This window comes from Microtus ochrogaster, assembly GCF_000317375.1.
Source record: "Microtus ochrogaster isolate Prairie Vole_2 chromosome 6 unlocalized genomic scaffold, MicOch1.0 chr6_random_2, whole genome shotgun sequence".
NCBI classification, from domain to species: Eukaryota; Metazoa; Chordata; class Mammalia; order Rodentia; family Cricetidae; genus Microtus; species Microtus ochrogaster.
Genome location: NW_004949095.1, coordinates 8,423,886 through 8,450,972, shown reverse-complemented (window position 1 = coordinate 8,450,972; position 27,087 = coordinate 8,423,886). Strand labels below are relative to the sequence as shown.

Here is a 27,087-nt window from a genome sequence, read left to right as displayed (position 1 = left end):
TCTGGTGTAAAGCTAGCTGTGCGGGAGCCCGGCGGGACGAAAAGCAGGCCCGCAGCTCCTACTACAACTTGCTACAGGTCACTGATCAGTCTTGGCCAGTACAATCTGATAGGTCTGGTTAAAACAAAAGCTGACTTCACTTTATCGAAGGCTTATTGGTGCCAAAGAGAACTGGCCCAGTAAGTCAAAACGCTTATATCTTTGGCCAGATCTGGAGGAACACAAAAGATCTGATGATGATAATCTCATAAGGGTGTATAGAAAGGAATTCTTTTTTTATTATAAACATTAAGCTCACTGGAAAGAATCCACACATTTTACCTTTTGTTCATGTTGATATGCGCAGTTCCAACGAGGTTGGAGAAAACAACTTTAAAATTACTCACCAGTACATTTTTTTTCTTTCTTTTAAAATAAAATTTATTTTCATTTTAATGTATGAGCATTTTGCCTAGATGTCTGTATGTGCACCACATGCATACCTGGTACTCCAGGGGGCCAGAAGAGGACCCAGAACTCCCACTGGAGCTACAAATAACTGTGAGGTGCTAAGCAGGTGTGGGGAACTGAACCTGGATCTTCTGCAGGAGCAGCCAGCTCTTCTTCACTGAGCCTCTCTCCTGCCCCAGCCAGTACATTCTCTACATCCCAGCTGTGACACTTCTTCAAAAGACTCTCACCACACCCGACAAAGGCATTCCCAGCTCAGCTGTGGCTCAATAAACTTTTATTATTTTTTATTTATTTTTATTTAAAAGAATTTGTTTCCCTATCACAAAAATTAGCCACACTGCCAACAGCAAAGTTCATAGTTACACTGATGGCGGAGAATTCTCTGGGTATTCCCAATGGCGTAAAAGGAGGAAAAAAGTACTCAGTACAAATCCAAAACCCAGGATGACTTTGGAGAGACATCACATGTCATTTCTTTCTTTTCTCATCATCTGCTGCAGATGGTTTTCAGGAGGATCAAACACAATTTGACTTCAGGAAACCCTTTACACCAATTCTAGCACCTAATGGGGGAAACACAAAGAAGAGTTTCACAGAAGAGTTCTAAAACATCCAAAGTTTAAAGACACTTTACTGCATGTACTACTGGAAAACACAAATGCCTACTAACTGGTATAATGCCAAGGAACTGGAAAGAACCATCAATTCAAGCACTGTATGAAAAATTTCAAATTAGTTACTGCGCCAATTAGGAAGTCTTTAAAGTAAACTACGTGAAACTGTTGGATACAAATGGTGAGGTGAAGCATGCACGGAATATCTTTGGAGTATCTTTTGGTATTTTAATACATTCTTAAGGAAAAATATTGTAAAGGATTTTAATATATCTTTCTTCCCTTAATGAGCACTGGGTCAATGCTAAAGCAACAGTGATCAAGACTTTAAAGGATATCAATGTTGCCTTTCCTGTTGTTTCTTTCAACTTCAATGCTAACCATCTGGTATCAAAAAACTTGGTTAGATTTTTAGTGTTACGTTATTACCAAGCCATGAAAGTAAGCTGTTATGGTGATAAAAATAAAAGTAAGGAAAACAAGGAAGAAAATGGCTAAGAAAGAGAGAACACAAAGGTGGTTGGGGGACTGTCAAGGACTGTTCCATGGACACTGTAATTTTAGGTCATAAAGACCTGAAATGTGCAATCCTTCACCTTCTGCTTGAGCTTTACAGTGCTTTTTGTATGCACTCTGTAGTACATTAGGGTCCTCTAGATATGACAGGTCAATGCTGAAAAATGTTTGGTTCTAAGAATCTATGGGATTCCATTGTAGCCTTATAGGGATGTTAATAATTCCACTTGCTCCTTATGGCTGCTGATTAAGATGTTCTATTTTTAATCCATGTCTTGCCAAGAGAATATGAAACTGAGAGAATAGGGACTTCAGTCAAATTCCAAGACCTACCACCTTGCTTGAGGCCTCCCAAAAGGAACTAATAATTTCAATCAAAGGCCTAGCTGTCAATGGAGCCGGGGTCCCTCTTTAGGAAAGATATTACCAAACAGACTATCTGCCTAGAAAAGGCGACTGTCATATGAATCAGCTGACCAGCTGACCCAAGCAGTTCTGCCTTGAGTTTGTACAGTCATCTCCACAGGATTAGGTTAGTTTGGATTTTTTTCCCTTGGATGCTTCAGGTTACTTATTTATGAATTATAGGATGTTGTGGCAAAATAACACACATCATAAAAAATGCTTTCTAAAATTTCCAAAAGAATATATAAGAGAAGGCTGTTCTCTCAAAGTATGTGGTAGCACCAAACTTATATACATAAAAATTTCTATCCAAACAAGGTTTTGTTTAGAAAAACTTCACTGCTTAGCTCATCATTTATTTATATAAATAATGCATTATGCCCAAGGGCTAAATACTAAAAGTTATAATCAAATGAAAGTTTGATTTCCTTGAACCATTAACTAAAAAAGAAAGCATGTGGAACACTATGAGTCTGTGACTCGGACTATGCTGTTGGGTGCACACAGATTTTCAGATTACAGAACACTAGAATTTCCTCTCTATTCTGACTCCCACCTTAGTAGTAAAAAACTCTACTTGTTATGGAAGAGGAGAAGAGAAACATGAGGAAGAACAAAGTACAGATGAAGGCTGCAAATACATAGGCACTCGTGTCCTGCCAAATGTCCTACTAAATGCCCCATGTATGGCTGTGCAGGCCCAGAGTAAACACCCAACAGCCCTCACCTGTTTCTCTTTGACCATTTATCAAACCATCTAGCCCTCAGCCCCAACAAGCATTATTATCTCCATAGCTGTGAGCTACCTATTTCTTTCAATGTCAATTAAGTCATTTCTGAGTGCTGAAACCCCTAAGTTGGAATGATCATAAAGGTTCAATATAGCTGTATATTTCGAAGAGCCAGTTGCAGTTTAAAAAGTGGATCTGAGTTTAAACTGAGGGATGTATGAAATGGCTTACCTTAATTGTACCCTGGCTGTTAGCAGCAATCAACACATTGGACTCCTAGAAAGAAAAACAAAACAAAAACAAGAGCTTTAGGAACAGAGGAGATTTCCTGAAGGGCAGATGAAAAGAGTAATTTCTTCCTCTTCTTCTACTTCAACCTAAGATACCAGGGGAAACTAAAATGGAAAGCCAGCTTTTAGCATGCGTAAAGATAACTTGAGAATGAGCAACTATTTCTCTAGAACCTTCACTGAGTTAGTTCAGACATTTTCACTGGGACCTTAGCATAGCATCAATGCTCTCGCACTGAGAGGGTATTTGAAGTGAAAGGAGCAGTAAGCAAATGGGATTTATCTACTCTTTCACTGATCAGAATTTAGAAAGCTGAGACTAGACAGAATTTTTATACCTGCCTCAGAAAAGAGTAATGCTCAAACGAAAGCTGTGTGTATGATACCAAAACTACCTCTAGACACCTGGAAAGGACTGGCTTGCAAAGAGTAACAAGAACTAAAGCAAAAAACAAAACAAAACAACAACAAAAACAGAACAAAAACTCCAATGTAGTGATACTTTATGATTTAACAAATAAAGCTTGCCTAAATATCAGAGTACAGAGCTAAACCACTACAGGCCAGGGAGTCTTGTCATACACCTTTAATCCCAGGACTTGGGAGACAGAGGCAGAGGGATCTTTGTTAGTTCAAGGCTACCCTGGGCTACACAAGATCGAATCTGTCTTCCTAGTGTTGCCTTTAATGCCAACACTAGGAAGGTGGAGACAGATGTGATGAGGCTGGTGTAGAGAGGAATATGAGGTGGAAAGAGACAGCAACTCAGTGCAGTCTGAGGTTTGGTGGAGAGAGCTACAGTCTGAGACAGTCTGAGGACAGGATCGCCCCTTCGGTCTGAGTGGTGAAAGAACTCTCTATGTCTGACTGCTCTGCTCCTCTGATCGTCAGCATTAACCCCTATATCTGATTCTGTTTTTGTTTGTTTGGTTTTGGTTTTATGAGACAGGGTTTCTCCGTGTAACAGTAGCTGTCTTGGAACTAGCTCTTGTAAACCACTAGCTTCTGTTGACCAGGCTGGGCTAGACTTCAGACACCAGCCTGCCTCTGCCTCCCCAGTGCTGAGATTAAAGGCATGTGCCACTGTTGCCCAGCATGACTCTGGGTTTTTATTAATCCCAATTAGAATTTGTGTCATACCCTATCAACTGGTTGCTGCTTAAGAAGGGCTAAGACTCCACACTTTTCAAGAAGGCTATTACTAGGAACAGGTACCATGAGGTGCTGGGGCCCTTAAGAACCATCAACTGCTATGGGAACATATAAGGACAATGAAAAGCTTTTAGATTTAGCATCAGTTCTTTCTTTCATTTTAGTTCTAGTGACTTTTTAATGTAAAGGGGAAGGTAGAAAGCAGAAAATGAGTACTGACTTTGCAATTAGCAGGGAAGTCTTTTTGCTGTGAACTGAGACTATAAATTATGTAATTCAGTCATCTGATTCCTGGGGAAAGGGAACATGGGAAAGTGTGTTATATACTGACTGAGTATTCTTGTCTGGAACAGGACAGATACAATTCCTTTTATTTCTGTACATATTATATATATATATATAGCCTTTTAGTGTGCCTGCATTTATCCTGCAACCTGTTAAATAAAATCAAGTATTTAATTTTCCACCTGTAGTAGCATGCTGATGTTCAAAAGTTTTAGCATTCAGATTAGTATCCTAACAGACTATCTCACAATATATAAGTTTAGAATCAATATATAAATAGGACAATTTATCTAAATGACTACACATAAGGAGTTTGAAGGCTGTAGCACGTGATATCAAGAAAGAAGACATCTGATAACTACCAGCCATGTATAGGCACGTCTTGTTTGCAGTCTTAGGATTGGCATTTATAGATGACGTAACTGTTGTTACCAGAGGTCCTAACATATTCTGTCTATGGAGACAGATAAATACATAACCTATTAAAAAGTCAATGTATAAATTGAGTAGCTCAAATGGTCTTGCAGGATTGACAGATACAAAGAACGGTGTCCTAAGAATTCTTACACACACTCAAAAAAACTACTCAACACAGAAAACAATGAAATAAAGAAAATAGCAACATCATCGTATCTTAGTACACCCTTCCTCAAAACACTATACAAAGGAGTGATTTAGTACTAGATTTTCTTTTCACTCTAACAGAAAAATAAAACCAGAAACATTACTTCTGTTATTAGAGGTTATTACTTAAAAGCTTTAAACAAGCCAAGCCATATTTGCATTTTGGATGACTGGTGTTTGCTCGCTGTAATTGCAGTCTTGCTAGATGTAAATGACAGTAATTCTCATTATCTTTTTCTTTCCTTTTTTTTTTTTTGAAACTGCAAAACTCTCCTCAAAGAGAACTAGTACTTTGTGTCCACTTTTTCCTCCATCTGAGAATTTAAAAAAGACAACGAAAAACTTAGCAGGACTTTTTATAAAAATAAAAATCAAATATACCAAAATTTGTCATAATACCAGCACAGTATTTTCTCTACAACAGTGTTTAACAAAAGCAGTATGTTAAAGTCCTGACTAACCTGACAAAAGAATAAGTATTTGCTTAGTTTGAGATTTATTTCTTGAGAGATATATTTGAAATGTGAATATATTATAAAATGTATTTTATAGGCACACACACAAATAAAATATGCATAAATAAAAGTATTATTTCTGGCCAGGACACAGTAAACAAGTGGGATTTGTTCTCTGACTATGAACAACTAGGAGAGTGAACAAAACACATATGGCACCATTGGAGTACAGACAGTATAGCATTCTCAATCCCTGAGAAAAGAAGTCAATGCTGTGACTCTCCTAACCACCCTAGGGCTTTCTGCTTAGAGCCAATTTATGGACCATAAAGTAGGGAAGGGGAGTCTAAGCAGAAGATGGGGGCTCGCTGAATTGAGAAGGCAAAGAATGATGTCCAGAGTACTGGGAGGATAGGATGCACTGATGGACTAGAATTTGTATGCAAAATATAAAGAAGCAATGCTTCAGTAACTTGCCTAGGGCTCAGTTCCCCTTGATTCTGGGTCTGAATAATAAACTGTACTTTTATATGGAGAAACTATACAGTGTCAGAAATATAATAATTTTTAAAAAGCAAAACTGTTAATGCACATTATTAAATCCCAGAGTTCCCAAAGTTCAAAGTTTTGAACAGCATGCAGCATAAAGAAAGCAAGCTCAAGGAACTGCCCTACTTCTCTGTATTTAAGTTTTACTAGAGCACAGCTATGCTTATTTATTCATATATTGGCTCTGAAAGAATGCAGTGGCAGAATCCTAGCCTACGAATCTGAAACATTTGCTCTCCAGTTTTTCTTAACTGTCTCTTTATATTTACTCTAATACAGCTTAAAGAAGGAAAGATCAACATAATCAAGTTCACCTGAAAAAAAAATTTAACTTTTAAAATTTAACTTTCTAACAGAATAAATTTCAACATTTAAAAAGAATTTAACAAAAACATGCATTATATAAAAACAAGAAGATGCAGCAATGACTAGGACAATGAAAATGAGAGCATTAAAAGTAGGGTATCATAATTATATTCAAGTAGACAAATGAAACACGGAAGACATAATTATAAGGACCCAAAGAGAAACATACAGTATTGAAAATGGGAACACAACAGTGAAAAAAAGGACAAGGCAAAGGAGAACACACACCATATCTGGCAAGACAGAAACAAACAAATACAACCAAGGCAAGGGGAAAACTGGTAAAAATTCAGAGATCAGCACTTCATTGATCAACAAAGTGAACACAGACATTGTGTACATGTATAATTGGAACCCCAAGTAGAGAAGGGGGAGCATATGAAGATGTGTGACAGGAATTTTGCATTATCAGAAAAAAAGTTAAAAGGTAAGCTAATATCAGGAATGAAGGAAGATATATCAGTAGATATCCCAGGCATTAAAATAATATCATTATGAAAAACTTTATGGCAATAAGACTGACAACTAATAACATGAATTATACAAAAAATGCAAAATACCTCAATATGACAGAAGGAAAAGTTACTGACTAAGGAATGAGGAACATTTATGAATGAAACAAAGCCAAAAAATCATGAAAATAAAACTAGCCAATTGTCTTTATAAGCAAATTTTTAAAAAACCTTAAAATATATCATTAAAGGAATTAATCTATATCAAAAAGAAAAACACATTAGGGGCTGGTGATTTAGGAAGCTGAGGAATTGAGCGCTATCTCTAGGATCCACAAACATAGGAACAAAGCTCCCTCCCACAAGTTGTTCTCTGATTTCCACATTCAAGTTGCAGTACAGACACAGCCACACACAAAATATAAGACTTACACTGTAATAAAAATGTAAAAACAATACATGGCATATAGGTAGGATTTATCCCAACATTAACTTGGTCTCAAGTACAGCGAAGCTTAGCAATTATACAAGTCCCTAGTATCAAAAAATTTAAATTGTCAAAGAATACAATGCATTACGTTGAGAAGACAAGATATAATACAAAATTCACTTGAATTTATCACTAACAGAAAAAAACTTTTATTCAAGGCAGCAAATGATCAACGTGTAAATGTGCAATTAAATCTTGAACGCACCACATTCTGACACAAAAAACAATATTATAGTCAGAAGGCAGTAAAACTATCCAAACTTGCAAATTACATGTCTGTCCATGTAGAAAATCCCAATGAGTATTAATAAACTATCTCCTGGAACTATTAAACAGACTATTGCAGGAGTATACAACATCATTTACATAAAAATCAGTTTTTCTATAAACCACTTATAAATGACAAACAAATGGAACTTTACAAGTGTTACTTATAGAAGCATCTAAAATAATTTTCCACTTACAGATAAAGACTTAATATTAAAAATTATAAAACAATTCTGTGTGTTGCTTAAAATCAAGCCTACATATATCTATGTGGGTCAGAAAGCATTTAAGATATTAATTATTTTTGCAATCACAATTAAAGTTCTACCGACTTTAAAAATAGAAATTTAGAGGTTGATTCCAGCATGTCACCAAAAAGAAAACTATAGCAGATAAGAAAATAGAAAGCTCAGAAACAAATCACTATGCAATCATGTGAATTTTCAAAAGAACTTGGCAAGAATAATTAGAGTAACAAAGAGTACTGAAAATACCGAAACAACCATTGCTTTTACGACTCTAGTCGGCAGTGTAAACCTAGAGCCCAAAACTGAGGTGAACTAAAGTCTCATGCAATGGCCAACTTTATTCAGAGCATCAGACAATTTATACTCAGGGTTAAAAATCATATGAATAAAGTGTCCAATCACAAGGATAAGCAAATGTGCCGGCACACAAACAAGTAACAATAGTCAGCTGTAATGAATAATCAAAAGGAAACTCATGCCTAACTGCTACACCTGGGAGGAGCACAAAAGCACATTCCAAGAACAATTCCTTGTTTTTGAAGAAACTGAGGCGACAAGACTCTTTGTTGTTGTTTTTGATTTTCTCACAAGAACTTCAAAATTCCCCTCACATTCTTGGACTGTGTTCTGACAAGCTATATTTGAAAAGCAATTGTGTGTCTGCTGAAATATATATTAAAAAATCCCTCAATTATATTGTATCACCCTAAAAATTAATTCTAAATGTAAAAAACAACAAAATATAGGACTAAAAAAACACAGAAAATAATGTTTGAGTTTGAAAATATTCTTAGAATGAAAAAAAAGGCCACCTTAAGACCGCTGACAGTTTAAGAAGAGTACAGTCCTTGGTAAATGGACTACACCCCAGTGGAAGTCCACACATCTAAGAATATTGGGCAACACAAACTGGACCTGATGGGTTAAAAAAAGAAACTAAAAAGAGGACAGCAAAGTTGGATGGAGAGAGTATGGGGTGGGGTAGGGGTGGAATCAGAGGAGTTGGAAGAGAGTGGAGTATGATCAAAATACACTGCATGAAATTTTCAAACAACTTAAAAGAACTGCCCACACTGAGGTTAAGAAGACAAATAAAACCAAGGACTTTATGACTTTCCTCATAAAAATGTTGAGAAACTTATCACATCAAAATTTAACATAACTTTCACTTACTAGAAGAAATAAATTAAACCAACAATGTCAAATATGGGCAAGGGTAAGAAACAAGTAGGTGATCACAGTCTCCTGATAAGAATGAAAAAGAAGATGACAACTTTGGGAAAAGGTCTGAAAGTTCCTTACAAAGCTAACTTCATATCTATCCTATGATGTAGCCATTCTACCCTGTAGATATATGTATACAAAAGAAAGAATATTAAACCATATAAATATTACTCAAAATAATTAAAAACCAGAAAAATGTTTTATGTTCAAAATGGGTGAACCTCTGTGTGTTAATGGATTATAAATAAAAATGTTGCTTACATAAAAAAAAAAAACCCAACAACATAAAACTATATATACAAGCTGGGTAGTGGTAGCACATGGCTTTAATCCCAGCACTCAGGAGGCAGAGGTAGGGGGATTTCTGAGTTTAACCCCAGCCTGGTCTACAGCTACACAGAAAAACCCTGTCTTGAAAAAAAAAACAAAAGAAAAGGTGTCTAAGGAGATGTCCCCAGCTTGTTCCTTGAGCAGCTGAGGAGAAGGCGCCTGAACCGGCCCCATCCTATAGCCACACTGATGAATATCTTGCATATCACCAGAACCTTCATCTGGCGATGGATGAGATAGAGACAGAGACCCACATTGGAGCAATAGACTGAGCTCCCAAGGTCCAAATGAGGAGCGGAAGAAGAGAGAGCATGAGCAAGGAAGTCAGGACCACCAGGGGTGCACCCACCCATTGAGACAGTGGGGCTGATCTAATGGGAGCTCACCAAGGCCAGCTGGACTGGGACTGATGGAGCATGTGATCAAACCAGACTCTCTGAACGGGGCTGACAGGAAGGGCTGACTGAGAAGCCAAGGACAATGGCACTAGGTTTTGATCCTACTGAATGTACTGGCTTTGTAGGAACCTAGCCTGTTTGGATGCTCACCTTCCTAGACCTGGATGGAGGGGGGAGGACCTTGGACTTCCCACAGGGTAGGGAACCCTGACTGCTCTTTGGTCTGGAGAGGGAGGGGGAGGAGGAACGGGGAAGGGGGAGGGAAATGGGAGGTGAAAATTTGTCTATATATATATATATATATAAAGAAAAAAACAAAAGAAAAAACGTACACACATGAGGGGGTGGAGGAATGGCACCAACAAAACAGGCTGAAGAAACCAGACAAAAAGAAAAATGTATTTATTTATATAATTATAAATATTTATATTTATTATGCATATAAGAAATAACATATATATGTTGTTTCTATTATATGAAGTTGTAAGGAAAACTGAAAAGTCAGGAATCAGTTCGTGAAGATTAATAAATATATCAATATTGGTTTCTGTATTATTGAACTAGTCATCTTGTCATGCACCTAAGAGAATGAAATCTTAGGAAAGTATTTAACAAGTACAAGAGAGCCTCAACTCTCATCACTACATACAGAGACATTTCAAATTACACACATGCACACATCCAAGTGCTTTCAATAAAATAAAGGGTCTGGCTATGGAATGAAGGTTGAAGGGGGTGGTGTTTCTCAGTGTACATAGCTTAGCTGGGCCGCCAAATGTTCCCTTCTTTGACATCTGGGAGAATGGAGCTTCTTCATCAAAAGAGAACAAGCTTATCCCACTACATTCCAATCCCTTAATTCCTCCTTACTTAGGTGTTCTTGCTTAACATCATCTAGGATAATACTAAATGATGATGATGATTATTATTTGACTGACAGAATGAACCCTCGGTTTTTTGATTCATTCAAACAAATATCTGGTTTCTTAAAAAACTTGACAAATAAGAAGAAAGGATTTACATTATTAATTAAAGAGATTTATCATAGCTTCAATTCTGAGATTAAGTTTCTTAATTAAGACCTTTCTATGTGCAGAGTCAGTGGCTGTGTAGGGAGCTGGCCAGGTTTTATTTAGGCCATTTCTCAGTGAAGGTTGAACTTAACATTTCAGTAGAGTGTTTTGTCAGTAAGCCCTTGGGTTCTGGGGTGTAGCACATGATGGTATGTTTAACTTCTTACATAAGTACTATGTAACCAACTTGGGCACTCATGATTGTGTAGGATGCACTTCACCCACTGACTCATTTCCTCAGCTCAAACTGAGACTTTTCTGAATGAGCAATGAAGATATTTTATATTGATATTTTTCCTGCTTATTTCTCTGTATGGGTGCTTTACCTGCATGTCTGTGCACCATGTGTGTGAAGTGCCTGAGGAGGTCATACAAAGACACTGCATATCCTAGATCTGAAGTTACAGATTATGAATCACCATGTAAGTGCTGGGAATCGAACCTGTACCATCTGGAAGAGCAGGCCAGTGTTCTCACCTGATTAATCTCTTCATCCCCTGATTTTTTTAAAAAATAATAATTCCAAGAAAAGATAAGACAGATCTTTTGCTGCACATAAATGTCATTTTAAGTGCTGAATAATTCCTAATATCTTTATTGTCAGATATAAGAAAATATAGCAATTAGAGGAAAATTATGTATTAATCTGAACTTCAAATCTTAAGGTTATTCTAATGCAATAGTAAATAAACATATAAAACATCAAGAATAAATTAGCGATTGATATTTAACTCTATATGCATGAAAATCAGCATTAAAAACTGGTATTAGTGGTTGTTCCCTGGGGAAAATGGTCTTTTAACACACAGATTAGTCTAGGAATATTTTATATTTTTATAGGTCTAAGATGTTTTAACATTCTGGAAAAAGGGGACAATTTGCTACTTCAAAAATGTATTCAGTTAGTTCAAAGTAGTCAAAACTTGTGACTATTATTTTAGTGCATTTCCTTGCCTTTGTATTGGGAATTGAACTCAGGGACTTGTGTTTACTGGGTAAACTAGCAAACACTATCGCTGAGCTCAGCTACATGCCTGCTATTTTAAAACATGTCAGATGAATATAATCATAAACTCTGAGAAGGAAAAGAAAGATCCATCCCAAAAATGAACCTACCTTCACTGGAATCAACAGATTCTCTTTCCTTTCCTTCCTGTTCTCCATTTAACCATGTTAATATTTAACCTTTAGATTTGTGTCCTCAAAGTCCTTAGGTTCACTAATAAGCAGTCTTCAGTGGTAAACAGCAAAAATTTTAAAAGCCACAGTCTCAACCTAACATTAAAAAACTAAATATTACACATGTGATTAGCTCCAGGTTTGGTATGTGATTATTCCTAGGCCACAAAAATAGTTACATTCAACCTTGGAGCATAACAATATAGACAGGTTCTGTAATTAATGATATTGAACAATGTACAGAATTATTATTAATATGGACATCAAGTGGCTCATAATTATCCACCTGGTTAGATAGATTATATCGAATAGCTTTTAAAGAAGTTTGTGGATGAGAAAAATCAAGATAGGCATAATCATGTCAAAAAGGGTAAAGATATACACATATATCTACACACAGCAAATATAAATAAACTGATAGCAAAAAACAGGGAGATATCTCCAAAAGGGTACCCTAAATGAAAAATACATTTCTTGGCCTTGGATTTTTTCTTTGAATTTTACCTATATAATATTTATGCCACTTATTAGTCAGGTCACTATAGAAAGGAATCTTAGATCTACATTAGAATTTATTATGCTAAAAAATTAAGGAAAATAAATATAATGATTAGAAAATTTTAAAATTGTTTATTGAAATGAAGAGCTAGACCATGGATTTCTAATGAGCCAGGAAAATTCAACAAACTGCTTCAATAACTGCCCCAAGCAAAATTTACTCAAAGAAAGAAATACAGAAAGTTTAGAACCACAAACATGGTATTTCCATAATTAATTACAAATAAGACCAGTTGTAGTTGCTCACAGCTCACCCTAGTACTGTGGACCACTGAATTTCGGCCCAGTTCCTTTCCTCCTGCCCTTCTCCCCAAAACTTAGACTCAACCACAACTTCAAACTTAATACTAAGAAACAAGAACTTTTAATAAAAAGTACTTCATGAAAGCTACTTTCAATAACTGATAACTTTAGATTAATTAGTCTAACCCATTCCCTAGAAAAATAGCAATTCTACATACATTGTACATCCTGGTTGTAGGTTCTTCAAACAAACAAGCCAACAGAAACAGTATCTATTTTCACAAACCATCAACTAACCTGTAACCCCTGTACTTCAATAGCAGAGGAAGTAGTTCAAGGCTAACTTGAGTGACAAGGGACCTTGTTTCAAAAAGCATTAAAAAGAAAAGGGCCAAAACACAGACAACGCAATCATAAAATACTTCCAAATGACTGAACTAACTTTACTTGGTTTTCTTTTTTGTTTGCTTCTACAATCTAATACACTCAACCAGCAGAGATACTGAACAAAATAATAAGGAAAACAGTTTTTAGAGTGGTAGTTCAAAAAGTTGTATGGAGGGGAACGATCAGACTTAGCCCGCTGTCCTAAGTCAGACAGAGACCTCCATGTTTATGTAGGATTGCTGCCTTTTGCAGACAAAAGATATTTTCTCATTTGTCTACATGGTTGACTCTGCAGCTTCCACTTTTAGTGCATTTTATTATTAATACATTTGTTATACAGTCTTTATATTCCAATATTTTCATGTACTTCTTTATAATTCTAATTTCTAACTGCTTTCTCATCTAGATATACCTTAATACATTAAAAACAACTTAAATGATAACAAAAAACAGCATCCAGGTAACAGAAAAGAACCATCAAAAAGGCATATTTAACAAACAAAGGCAAAGTGATTCCTAGTCAGAAAGAAAAACTCTAAAAGTATGTACATAAAAGATGGAGATACACAGACACATTTACTCACCACACCTCAGTCACTCCAATGTCAAGTGGCCCACATCACATATTATCTTTGCTATTCAAGACAGATGCCTTCAAGTTCCATTGCATGCCAAGATCTCATACTTGATAATACCTTGCATACGCGTGAGAACACTATTCACAAAGATATCTATAACAAGGGGAACGATTCTGTACTAGAGATGAATATTAAAAACTTCTAAAAGAAAAACTGTACTTTCTGTCTTTAAAAAGTGATTTATTTTGGCTGAAAGACACTTAAGGAAATGCTCAACATTCTCAGCCATCAGAGAAATGTAAATCAAAATAACTCTGAGATTCAGAATGTCCAAGATCAAAAACACTGATGACAGCTTGTGCTAGAGAGTATGTGGGATAAGGGGAACTCTCCTCCATTATTGGTTGGAGTGCAAACTTGTACAGCTGCTTTGGAAATCAGAATGGCAATTTCTCAGAAAATTAGGAAACCATCTACTTGAAGACCCAGCAATACCACTGTTGGGTATATATCCAAAGGATGCTCAATCATATCACAAGGACATGTGCTCAACTATGTTCACAGTAGCATTATCTGTCATAGCCAGAACCTGGAAACAACCTAAATGCCCCTCGATTGAAAAATAGATAAAAAAAAAAAATGTGGTATATTTACACGATGGAATACTACTCAGTGGTAAAAAAACAAGGCCATTTTGAAATTTGCAGACAAATGGATGGATGGATCTAGAAAACACCATATTGAACAAAGTAATCCAGACCCAGAAAGACAAATATAATATGTACTCACAAATAAGTGGCTTTTAGACAAAGCAAGGAAAAACCATTCTACAGTTCACAACCCCAGAGAACTTAGACAACAAAGAGGACCCTAAGAGAAACATACATGGAGTTACATAGAAAGAAGAAAAAGACACAGTCTCCTGAGTAAATTGGGATCATTGGGATCACAGGAGATGGGAGCAAAGATGTATAGCTCAATAAAAACAGTAAAAAATAAATAAAAATGATTTATTTATTTATGTGTATTATGTGCACCACGTGCCTGCAGAGGCTAGAAGAACATGTTGGTTCCCCTGGAACAGGAGGTACAGGTAGTTGTAAGCTGCTATGTGAATGTTGGAAAGTGACCCTGGTCCTCTGCAAGTGCGGTGATTTTAATTGCTGAGCCATTTCTCCAGCACCAGAAATTTGCACTTCTAAAATTGCGACTGCAAATTTCCCCTGGTCATACACGTAAAGCTACTCCTAGAGTTCTGTGCTATTTTTAGAGATACTCTCTAACACTATGGGGGAAAAATACACATGCACTCAAGCAGTATGTATGAAATGAAGGGTAGGATACAAATAGCAAATTTAGGAAGTGGCACCAGGAAACAGGGTTAAAGACCTAGAGGCAAATGAATGGGCAGAAACCTCTAAGGAACATCTTCAGTTTTTGTATTTTAGCATAAATAATACAAAAAGTGACTTAAAATTCTTAATGGTCAATTTGTATAAAAATGAATGTTAAAAATCAGAAGGCTGTGCAAAGAGAGGTGTATAGCTAGAAAGGTGTATTTTATAGAAAAAAAAAACAACAAAAAAAAACCAAACCACCACCAACAAAACCCAAAACCTAAAGCAAACCAAACCAAAACAAACAAAAAAACAACCAAAAAAACCCAACCAGCTACAGATAACTGCAAATTCATGACATTATATAAGCATTTCTGTAGAAATTTTACAGAACAGAATTCACACACAAAACTGGAGAGCTGGGTGTCTGTGAGGACAGTTTGCAAGCATTTGCTTACTGGCATGGAAACAGCTGAATACAACAGTATGTTTAAGGAAATATTAACAGAGCTGCAGGCAATAGAGAGGGCTGTATTCCCTTAAAGACTTTCTTATATGATCTCTACATTAGGGGACAATGGGAAAAAGCATGAGAAATCTTTTTTTATGTGCTGTTGTTTTGAGGAAGACAAACACTGCTAAAATGACATTCAGGTGTTCTTTCCCTAATTCTACAGACTAGAAAGTGCAGTCTGTAAAGCAAGAGTTGGTAGAGTGGAGGCACCGATGCAATTGTACTGCAGCTGGGAAACTGACTTTGGCTTCATGGCATGCACTCGTGGTTGGCTCAGAACTACATTTTGAAGAAAGGTATCACAGTTGAGATGTCCAAGAAACTGAAGTCTGAGCATATCAAGTCTAGCTTTGTTTGCTTGTGTTTTTATCAGTTGAGACACATACTCCCAGTAGTTCAGCTACAGGAACCACCTTTGAAAATGGGACACTTATACTTCACATTTGCCTAATGTTTATTTAAAAAAAAAAAACCAGACTAATTTGTCCCTTACAAACTGAGTGAAACTACTCCCCTTTCACTTGAGTCTAGGCAAATGTGTAATAGGAGACCTTTTGATGCCAGAAGGCTGAAAACTCTACCTTTAGTTCATGCTAACAAAGCCATTTCCTGAAAATGTCTTATGACAGATTATGGATTGCTTCACTTAAAAAATCGAAGGAACCAATCAATGACAACATCCATACCGTAACCTTTTCCTAAAATCATCTACTTCTTTATAATATAAATACCCAAGTCCTATCACTTTAGTGAGGCAGAGTTGAGAATGGACTATCCTCATGTTCTCATAATAGACTAATGCCCTTCTTCTTCCTCCTCTCCCTCCCCTATGGCAGACACCAGCATAGAGGATAAAACAAAGAAAGAAGATACAGTTCAGGACTGCTCAAAGAACAAATTCTTTGGGGAAAGCAGTACACAGGAAAGACCAGTCAAAGGTTTTAATATACTGAGAAAATTTATCAAGCTAACTGACACTAACCAAAAAGTTCAGGATATAGCTTTTGGCACACACTACAGTTTAAGAATTGTTAAGACAAACCATCATACATTTAAATGTTTGGTATTTATATTATGAAGTAGAAAAAAAAATCCCACAGTAAAATGTGAAAAGTTAAGCTGCAAGCAACATTGTTTTCTTTTAATGTAGGATAAAGACTAGAAGAAAAGACACCCAAAATTAACTGCTTTGTTCAAGTGATAGAATTACACATTTTTTCTTATTCTTTATTTTCTGAAAGTTCTCTTACTTCTAAAAGAAAGTTGAACACTCCAAAGCACAAATGATGCAGGGATAAGGAGTAGTCTCTTGAGTAAGTCAGCTGCATTTATAGTGTCCCACTACTGAATATAAAATTTCTGCTTGGCTAGGCACAGCTTTATAAAATGATAGGATCAGAATGTCTGTCATTATTTGTAACATACAACTTAATTGGCATAAAACTCCATAATTAAAATGCAAATATTTATACAACCAATCAAAATCTCTTGCTTATTTTAAAGCACTACTGTTTATCAACAAGAAAGACCATATTTAAGAATGAGAGAGCTGTTAGGCTACAGATGCATCTATATCTGGTCCACAGTTCTACTCACAGCATCTCAGAGTGACAGCACATCAATACAGAAGTGCTAGGAGTGCAGGGTTTACATGAGATTGCAAACAGAAAAGTCCATTATTTTCTCCAAAAAGAATAAAGCTTTAAATAAGCAGGAATACTTCCCTTGGAGTTGTTACCCATACTGCAATCCTTTTCTTTTTTTGGGAGGGGGTTTGGCTACTTCTGCATTAAGTATTTACTAAATGCATTTTTATTCAACTAGAAAATGTTTTTTTCATTATGTACATTTCAGTATCTCTAAGTAGCATTCATAAAACTTTGACAGACAAACATTCAGAATCTAAACTCACACTCCTTTCTACCTCACAGTATTTTGGACACCTTTAAGTATGGTGGGGCAACAAATGGTTGCATCATTTGTTAAACTTCAAAATACCTGTATAAGATCAAGTCATCAACATTCAGCACTGGGGTACAGTGGGGTGGGGTGTTAGCCAAAGAGCTACTGACAACTGATGACTTCAAGAGGAGGGAGCACCAATTTTCTTAGAGCGTGTGGCCCCAGGTAGGTCAACTCTAGTGGATGATCCCATACCCATGAGCATATTAATTTGTAGGCCAACACAAATTAAGAGTGGAGGTGTAGGGATATCCAATTTAGAGAGGATGGGGTGGTGTGAGGCAGGAGTCTGGGAGCAGTCAGAGGGAATTGATTGTGATCAAAACACATTATATAAAAGTATGATATTTTCAAAGAATAAAAATGATATTATTTGGTAAAAATTTGGTCAATGCCTTCTTAAATATTTATTTTTTTCTTAGAAAAGGCAGAATCAAAAAACAAAGCAAACAGCTAAAGATCCATGTTAATTTTATTAGTTAAAATTTTGGCGTAAATAAAACAAGAAAAAATTGAGTTATTTTAGTATGTCAAGTTCTATTACACTATTACAGATAATATAAAAATGTCAATGATGAAATATTTTAAATGTTAAGTAGAAGACTTCACAAAGCTTATTTGTTTTTTGAATCATGAATTTCTTTAATTGGGTATAAATCTGGATATAATAATCAGTAGACCCTTCTATGGAACTAAAATAGATGTGCAATACGCAAAAAGAAAATGATTCAAACAGGAATATCTGTAATACAATTGTAAAGAAATATGTAAAAATTCATAAAACATAATTTAAATTCAATGTACCTTTTATGCATGCCATTTTTAAATTGCACCGCTATATTTATAATTAATGTCTATTCATTATTCAGAAATTAAGTTAAATATTCACTCTCTTAATTATCCAAATTCTTTTTTTATTTTTTTATTCATGAATCAAAGAAACTTTATCCAAATTCTTATTTAAATATATACTCCATAATAGATTCTATGGATTTTAGTATATTTCTTATATTAGGAGGGGCATAATTGAACAATTGTTTAAAATATATTAATAGTTATGTAATGAATGTAGAATATATACCATTGTTAGAATTTTAGTTTCTTACATTTGACAGATAATCAACATGATATTCTTTTCTATTATCAATATTGGTCTTGGTTATGGTTTCCTTTGGCCACATAAATTTGGGAAGGTTGAAAAACTATAAGCACCAAACTAAAGTTTTAAGAGATGTTAGGATGTTTTAGGTAATTACACTATGGTGCTGTGGTCTGGCATAAAATGTGTTAGTCTCAGGCTCTGTTCACAGGAGAATCTGAAAACAGTAAATCCAAAGTAAGTCAGAGTCACCTTTAGGATTCCAAGCAGAAATTTTACCCACTCAAGAGACTAATGAGTTAGCAAAAAATACTGCTTTTGAAAAACCTCAGCATTCAGAGATAATTTGTTTCACAACATCACTTCAGAGACCATTAATAACTAAGACATATTGGATCAATCAGAAGAAAGAGATTAATTTTTCCATTAGCATAAAATATTAAGCAAAGCTCTGCAGAGGTGATGACATCTCACCTGAACCTTGAAAAATGAGTTGACTTTGAACCTAAATTGCTTAACTCCTTGTCTCATATTTAGCTGTTCAATCAGGGTAATGGAGTATGAAAAACTATCGATGGGTACCTTAATTTATATTGGAAAAATTTTGAAGAAAATCTTTGGGCAGGCAGCATTGAAAGAACTCTGTGTAGTGAAGGGCAATACAAAAATGAATTTATTTCTTAATGAAAATCTAGTTTTGCAAAATAATTTTTTTAAGTTTTATTTTTATAGTGTACTACTCCTATAAATCCATTTGCTGTTTCTGTAGGCACATTGTAGAAAACTTTGAATGTATTTTGCATCACTTTGTCTGGATAAACCACCCCCAACATGCACACATGCACGAACACACACATGACACACACACACACACACACAGAGTCACACAAACACACATGCACACACAAATACACACACATTTATTTTTTTCTTGTAATACATATATAAAGTGCTCTTCACTCCTTTGTTTCATCAATCAGGAACATTCTCTAAAATGTGCAATATAAACATACACTTGTGTAAGTTTTGTTTAATTCCCAATGGCTTCTTAATAGGGATAAATTCTATCTGTGTTTATCTCAATTACAAAATGTTCATGGACAACCCTGAGCAAGAAGTCTATCAAAAAAGGATAGCAATGATATCAGTTGGAATTTGGTGTAGAAAACTTAGGATGAGAATTCTAGAGAATTCATTATTATTTCAATAGATCTGCATTCAGATTAAATAAGATGTAGAGGAGTCAAAACAGACATTTCATGTAGTGGTAACTCTTTTTATGTTTCCAATAATTGATAAAATATAAGGTCATTAAGAAAAGAGATGGGCATACGTAGCTTTTTTTCCTGCTAATCTGATTAACTAAAATCTACACAGGACACAATTTATTCTGTAAAAGTAAGGGTTTTTTAAAAAAAATCAATTCATCATTCTAGAGTGTTCTATTGTTTAAACAACTGGCTTGTTCAAGTGTGGTTCCAACAGCCAGTCATTTTAGTTCACATGTTAAATGCTTCTGTCATCAAAGCACCAGATATGTTTTGTCGATTGTTTTGAAAACTTAAAGCATTAAATGAATCTCACATATGCAGAAATTCAGAAAAATATATAAAATTTCATTGTAGTGAATATTTTTTTTAATTTTATTCTCTTATTAAAACATGTAAGGTCTACTGAACGACATTACTATGTCATATTCAGAGGCTCAAAATCATAGCTCATGTTCTATAAGATCAGACACCCTTTTATGGCCTCTTTGAGAACCTCCATTTCCATGAATATACTCCTACATAATATAGATAAAATATATGTCATTAAAATAATAAAATTTATCTGCTAATTACATAAAACACAAAAGACAATTAACAAAAAAAAGAGATAACATAAAAGTCAAAAGCATTTCATAGACCTGAAAATGTGGGCTATCATGGGACAATTATGTAAAGGTAGAATGTATATGAAAAGAGATGTATAGAAGTTGATATTATAGGTTGTAGCCATACTTTCTGGGTTTTGGTCAAAAGAATAATCCCTATTATATTTTATGCTTCTCCTTTTTTATTATACATAAATATACAATGACAATCATTGTGATAATGTAATTGAAATACATAACATGTAATGACCTATAATGGCAGTTTATGAAATATTTAAGTAACAAAAATAATTTATGTAAATACTAAGCATGTTGTATTTGAATATGTATTTATACTGTGCAATCATTATATCAGTGCAGTCAATATATTCATCTTAATGTCCTCACTTTATATTTGAAAATAAGAAAGAGTCCCTCTACACTAATGTCTTGATTTTAGTTTTCTTACCTTAAATCTAAAATAAAAGCAATTTTGTGATTTTATTCCCTAAATCTGTTTTAATTCATTACACTACATTGCAATTGAAGATAATTCACTTTGTAGAGACAAGCTAGAGCCTGACTCTAGGTTAAACCTACCGAATGAACAATAACTTAGAATCACCATTACCTGACTTATACAACAGCACTGTACTTACACAGACATGGCATTCACATAGAGTGTGTTTTGCCACTCACTGAAGTGTAATAACAGAACTAAGTTTAATTATAGACAAAAGTTGTTGCTTTTCTGAACAATTTATTTTATACTTGACAAAATTAATATTTAAAAATATAAAGTTTGAATTTTTGAGATTGCAGATGCTTAAACTTTGCCCTAAAAGTTTATTTTCTATTCTCCCTCAGGAAAAAAAAAAAGTCAAACACGCCTTCCTAAAACTGAAAGTAAAATAAAGTCTTATCTTTCACCAGTAGATGAATATTATCTTAGATCATTTTGTTGAATAAGACTCTTAAGTATTTGTCATTCAGCTTCCAATTAAAAGGAAACTCCCCATGGGATGCCTGAGTGTCTTGTTAAAACTAAATCTCTCCTGGCTGTTTGCATTTACTCTTCACTGAGTCATAGATATAATAAGATTGCTTGCTGCTGTGAAGCGGCAATTTCTAAACAACCTCAGTAAAACAGCAATCAGAAAGTCTTATTTTGACAACGGAATCCAATCAGCATACATATATCAAGTAATTAATATCATTCTTTGATTTAGTTTATACTTTGTAAAATCTACACAAAAGACATATGGAACATTGATTTGTGAACAACTCAAAGCCCTTTTCATATTCCACAATAAAAGATTTATTTTTGGTGCTAAAGAAATGGCCTAGCAGTTGATGGCACTTGTTCTTTCAGAGGACAAGGGTTTGATTCACAACATATACAGCATATAACAATCATCTGGGTTACAGAGTATCTGATGCTCTTTGGACCTACCTAAAATCCAATCAGATATGTTCCACAAATGTCCATGTAAGCAGAACACTCATAACAATAAAACAACTCTCATGTGGCTGCTAAAGACTTGAACTTATGCTTCTGGTCTCAAGCACTTTATCCCCTCAACTATATCCCAGTTACTACTCTCTTTTCTTTAACCTCAGTTTTATTTTTATATAAATTGGATAAATCTATTATGGGTGAGAATTTTTTAAAAGATTTACTCCAATACAATAAATTGAACACTTAAAAACAAATCATTTTGTCAGTCATTTGTTTGATGACATACAAAGTACCAACTTATTCCAAATAATATTTCATCAAAATGTAACAATGTGACCATGTGGCACATTTAAATTCAACAAAAAAATTTGAGGGTAGACCCTGCAGGAGATGTGATCATTTGATGTTTCCAAGACACCAGGAGCACAAATGACCCAAAGGTTCATGCATAATTCCACTGGCCTCTTGTTGCATTCAGTTGTATGAAAGTAATTTTGGATCATGTAGTTTAATTGCAAATATCCCAATGTAGAAATAATCAAAATACCTATGTTTCATATTGTAGTAGATTCCAGATTATATAAGTACAAACATATTAGCTGAACAGGGGCTAATAGCTATGGTGAAGTGCTAGATTCAAATTTCTGAGTTAAAATTCTTATGAATATGCTTATCTTCCCCATGGCATTCTACTTGAATCTCACAGTTAGTTTATTACTACTTAACAGCAGGAAACTCTCTAGACTTCAACTTTGTGAAGGAATGAAGGGATGAAACAGATTATCTTCCAGAAATGAGATCATTATAAAATTTTGTTTTAATATTTTATCTTGATTTAGATTAACATGTTAAGCTCTATGTAAATTGAAAAACAAAAGATCATAGTATGAGGAACACTACCAGACACGTTTAGAGACAATATTTTATTCTATAGTCATTTATAGAGTTCCACAATGACATGCAGGTAGGAAGTATTTTTGTTTATGTTTATTTTTTATAATTACATCATTTAAATCTTTAATTGACACATAATTAATATTACAGACTTGCATTTGAAATGTGAATACAAGATTTTTTTACTTCTCCACTACTGAAATGCAAACATCAGCATGTAGATGTGACGTTTGGTTTGTGTTTTTTTTGCTTAACTTTGCTTTGTGAGACAAGATTTCTCCGCAGAACAGCTCTCACTGTCTTGGAACTCGCTCTTCAGACCAGGCTGTCCTTGAATCACAGAGCCCTACCTATCTCTGCCCCTTGAGTGCTAAGATTAAAGGTGAGAGGCATTACTAATCAGCTAAGTAAATAGATTTTAACTAGTGTATTCATCATCATCTTTCTTCAGTGTCTTATGATTTTCATTGTAGAGGTGACACATACTCATCACCATGACCTCTGCCCTGCTTTCACTACTATGATACAGTGAATGCTTAGAAACTGAGATAGAAGCCTCCCACACTGCCAAAGCTAATTAATACACTACTCAGTGTAGAAAAGTGAAGCAAACACCCTCTAACTACTGTGTGAGACAATTTGATCAAAATGAATTAACATTTTAAATGCATAACCTGAATGGACAAAACTTTGAGCAGGGCACAATCAGAAGACAATGTGATTTGCTCTTGTTTGTTTTGTTGTTGCTGTGCTATTTCTGTTAGTTTCAGATTTACACAAAAAAAGAAACTCACAAGAAGCAAAAGATATAATTCAAAAGAGATTCAGCTTGACTAAAAAGATACCCTTTAGCAAAGGAAACCATAAAGAAAATTAAAACTTTCAAATTGGGAAAAATATTTTAAAATTAATTATATAAAATAATTGATACCCAGAATACATAACAGGAAAAACTAAATAGAAAATATCCACTGCATGTCAAAACAAGTGATCTGAAAAGCTATTTTCCAAAACAAAAACACACTAATGCTAAGAGACCATGAAAAGCTGGTCAAAGGATTAATCGTTAAGAAGATTCTAACACAGAGTTTGTGGATGGCAATCTTTTGTGGGACTTTCTCTTGGACCATAACAACACTGCTAAAGTGGCTAAGAACCTAAGACTAAATAGGTCATTGACTCAGGGAAAATCCTACTGTCATTCTTATTATGCTAAATGAACCTAACAATGGAATGGCTACTAATAACATATTGCTAAAACCATAGATCAGTGCATTGCTCATCAGAGATGCATAGTCTTACAGCAGATGAATGTTAGGCTTCAGAGTCACAACAGGAGAATGTTCAGACAGGGAGAGACTTTGAGGTAGCAAGTCCTAAACGAGGTGTCTTTATGACTCCCCTCCTCTCACACCTCAAAGATCTACGCAGAAGAGGAAAATGTATTGTACAGCAGTGGTGTGGATGAGAGTAAAAATATTTTATCAGATATACTTAAAACATCAAAATATTCACGAAAGAATGTCATTTTCAAAATGTACAACCATTTGTATTAAATATAAAAGGAGATCAGCAGAAATAAACAAACTGACTCCATGAACTAGTAGTAAAATTTTTATTTCCTGTACAGTAGTAATAAAGTGGTCCTTGTTCAAAACACAATTTAGAATAATTGGATATGCATCAGATCTTTTATTCATTGCGATTATATACTATTCAGTCAAAGTGTTTACATTGAACTGTATATATCATATCCTTCAATCTAACTAACCAGCTGCATACACAAAATTAAATATGGCTAGGTGGTCATATTTAGGAGAATGGTTGTTAATTTGTTAATGTAGTTCTCCATGGTTGGGAGTATGAAATAATTGCTATTGTAAAGAATGAGCTCATAAAATGTTTCATGCCACTTTTATTTCTTGTAAAACAAACTTAAAGATCTGTAATCTATTTACCTTTTAAATTTTAGTAAAAGAAATAAAGTACAGAGTGAGCAGGCACAGTTGACCTTTGGGAAGTGCAAGCTGTTCCCATAGAGCAAGTCAAGGGGATGCGGCAGGAAACCACGAGTCTATAAAAGCTGTACTGCTCAAACCTCTGTGGGATTGCACTGAACGCAAACATCTTCACTCCACACCACACAGCATTTCATGGAACCGCATCCTGTGCTGGAGAAGCCAGGTGCAGGTGCTATGCTATCATGATTGACAGAGACCTCACACTCAGAGTTTGTCAATTTCTTACAGACATACGGAGAGGAGGCAGGAACAAGACAGAAATCTTAACAGCTTCTATCAGACATATTTTCATTTTAGATGAAGGAAAATTCTCCCAATTTTGTGCCATTCTTTTGTCAAGTCTACAAAATTACATAGAATTTTATGAATATTTTTAAGTATACAGTTTTATAAATATTTAATATTCTACTAATTTGATTTTAAATGTGAAGTTTTCCGTGGTTATATTTTGTTACATTTTGTTAAAAGGTAAACTTTAAACATTTTTAGAATGATTTTATGAAGGAGTTTATTGTATGGAAAACAAAATGGTTCAGAACTCAAAAGTGACACATTGCAAAACTTCTTTGAGAATTGAAAACAGTGGTTAAAACTTTCCTCTAAAAATATAAGGTTGCTTCACATTTTCATCATCATGAATATTTATGAGTATTTTACATAATTTTTAATGTTTCAATTAAATATTGGGGTGAATTGTACATATCAATGAAATTGGAGTGTGTAAATGGCCCAAAATGTTCATGAATTCATAGCAAACACATAAGGCAACAGTCAAGGGTACTGATGAATGTTAGGCCTGAGAGGTAACCTTCATCAAGACGTCCATGTAAGAATTGTTTCATGGCCAGGCGGTGGCGGCGCACGCCTTTAATCCCAGCACTCGGGTGGCAGAGGCAGGCGGATCTCTGTGAGTTCGAGGCCAGCCCTGTCTACAGAGAGTTCCAGGACAGGATCCAAAGCCACAGAGAAACAGTGTCTCGAAAAAAAAAAAAAAGAATTGTTTCATGTGGGAAGAAAATCTTTGGAACGTCGACATTTTCCAAAAAGCATAAGTGGTATGTAAAAGACAAATATATCACTCATTTATAAGATCAAAAGAAGGCAAATAATGAAAGTAAGACCATATCATAACGTCATTGCAAAGGTATATATAGTGCATATCAATTGCAAAAGTGAAATCTTGATTACATTACATTATTTAAATTAAAATAATGTACACAATGTTGAGTGATCTATTCAAATATTTAAATAATTTAATTGATGAAACACGTAATTGAATATCTATTATTTAAGTTATCTATTATTTAAGTATGTTGTTTTAAATTTTTATGTAATTTAGTATTGTAAGTCAATAGGCATTCGTAATTCTCCCTTTCTTGCTTATAAAATGTCAGTCTTATGTTTATCATATTAATTATACCTGCTTGCATACTGTACCGCCCATGTGTACTATGTGACAATATGGTACTACTCATATATTGTGGCGCCTGCACTACAGGACCATTAGCTCTCTAGGCAAGGGCCTGGAGATTTAAACACACAAAAAAACACACACAGAGACATGGGTCATTCTTGAAACGGGAATGCCCCCCCCCTTATTTTATCCAGGGGCAGCATAAATAGCCACACCCCAGCCAAATGCACCAGAAACCACTCCCCTGCCAACAGGGACTCCTGAGGGCCTTGTGCTCAGAGCAGCTACAAGCATTCCAAGTTGTTTACCAGAAATTCAGGATCTGGGGAGTTCATAGCTCCCAACAGCATACTAAAGAAAAACTACAGAATGCTACTCTTGGAAAAATTGCAAGTAATAAAACAATGGTTGCCCAGAATAATAACATTAAAACACTAAAAAGAAAATTTTCTTTTTTTAAAAGAAAAAAATTTTTTTTTTAAGTGTGAAATAGTTAAATACTCCCCAACATAAAAAGCAAATGTGCCTGCTGGGCGGTGGTGACACATGCCTTTTCCAGCACTGGGGAGGCAGAGGCAGGCAGATCTTTGTGAGCTCAAGGCCAACCTGGTCTCCAGGTTCCAAAGTTACAGAGAAACCCTGTATCCAAAAAAAAAAAAAAAAAT

At 34.9% G+C, this 27,087-nt stretch overlaps 1 protein-coding gene and 1 non-coding gene across 5 annotated transcripts in view; both read right to left on the bottom strand.

Annotated features, from left to right (window-relative positions):
- Positions 1-710: 710 nt before the first annotated feature.
- Cop1 (COP1, E3 ubiquitin ligase) overlaps positions 711-27,087 on the bottom strand; it is a 139,842-nt gene continuing 113,465 nt past the window's right edge. For all 4 annotated transcript variants that reach the window (XM_026787619.1, XM_026787620.1, XM_026787621.1 and 1 more), the window contains 2 exons: positions 2,951-2,995; positions 711-1,016 (listed from right to left, as the gene is read on the bottom strand). In XM_026787619.1, coding sequence (XP_026643420.1) covers positions 999-1,016; positions 2,951-2,995 — 63 coding nt within the window. In that variant the 3' untranslated portion in view covers positions 711-998. The remainder of the gene's footprint in view (positions 1,017-2,950; positions 2,996-27,087) is intronic.
- Positions 13,453-13,592, bottom strand: LOC113457955. The gene has a single exon (XR_003378419.1).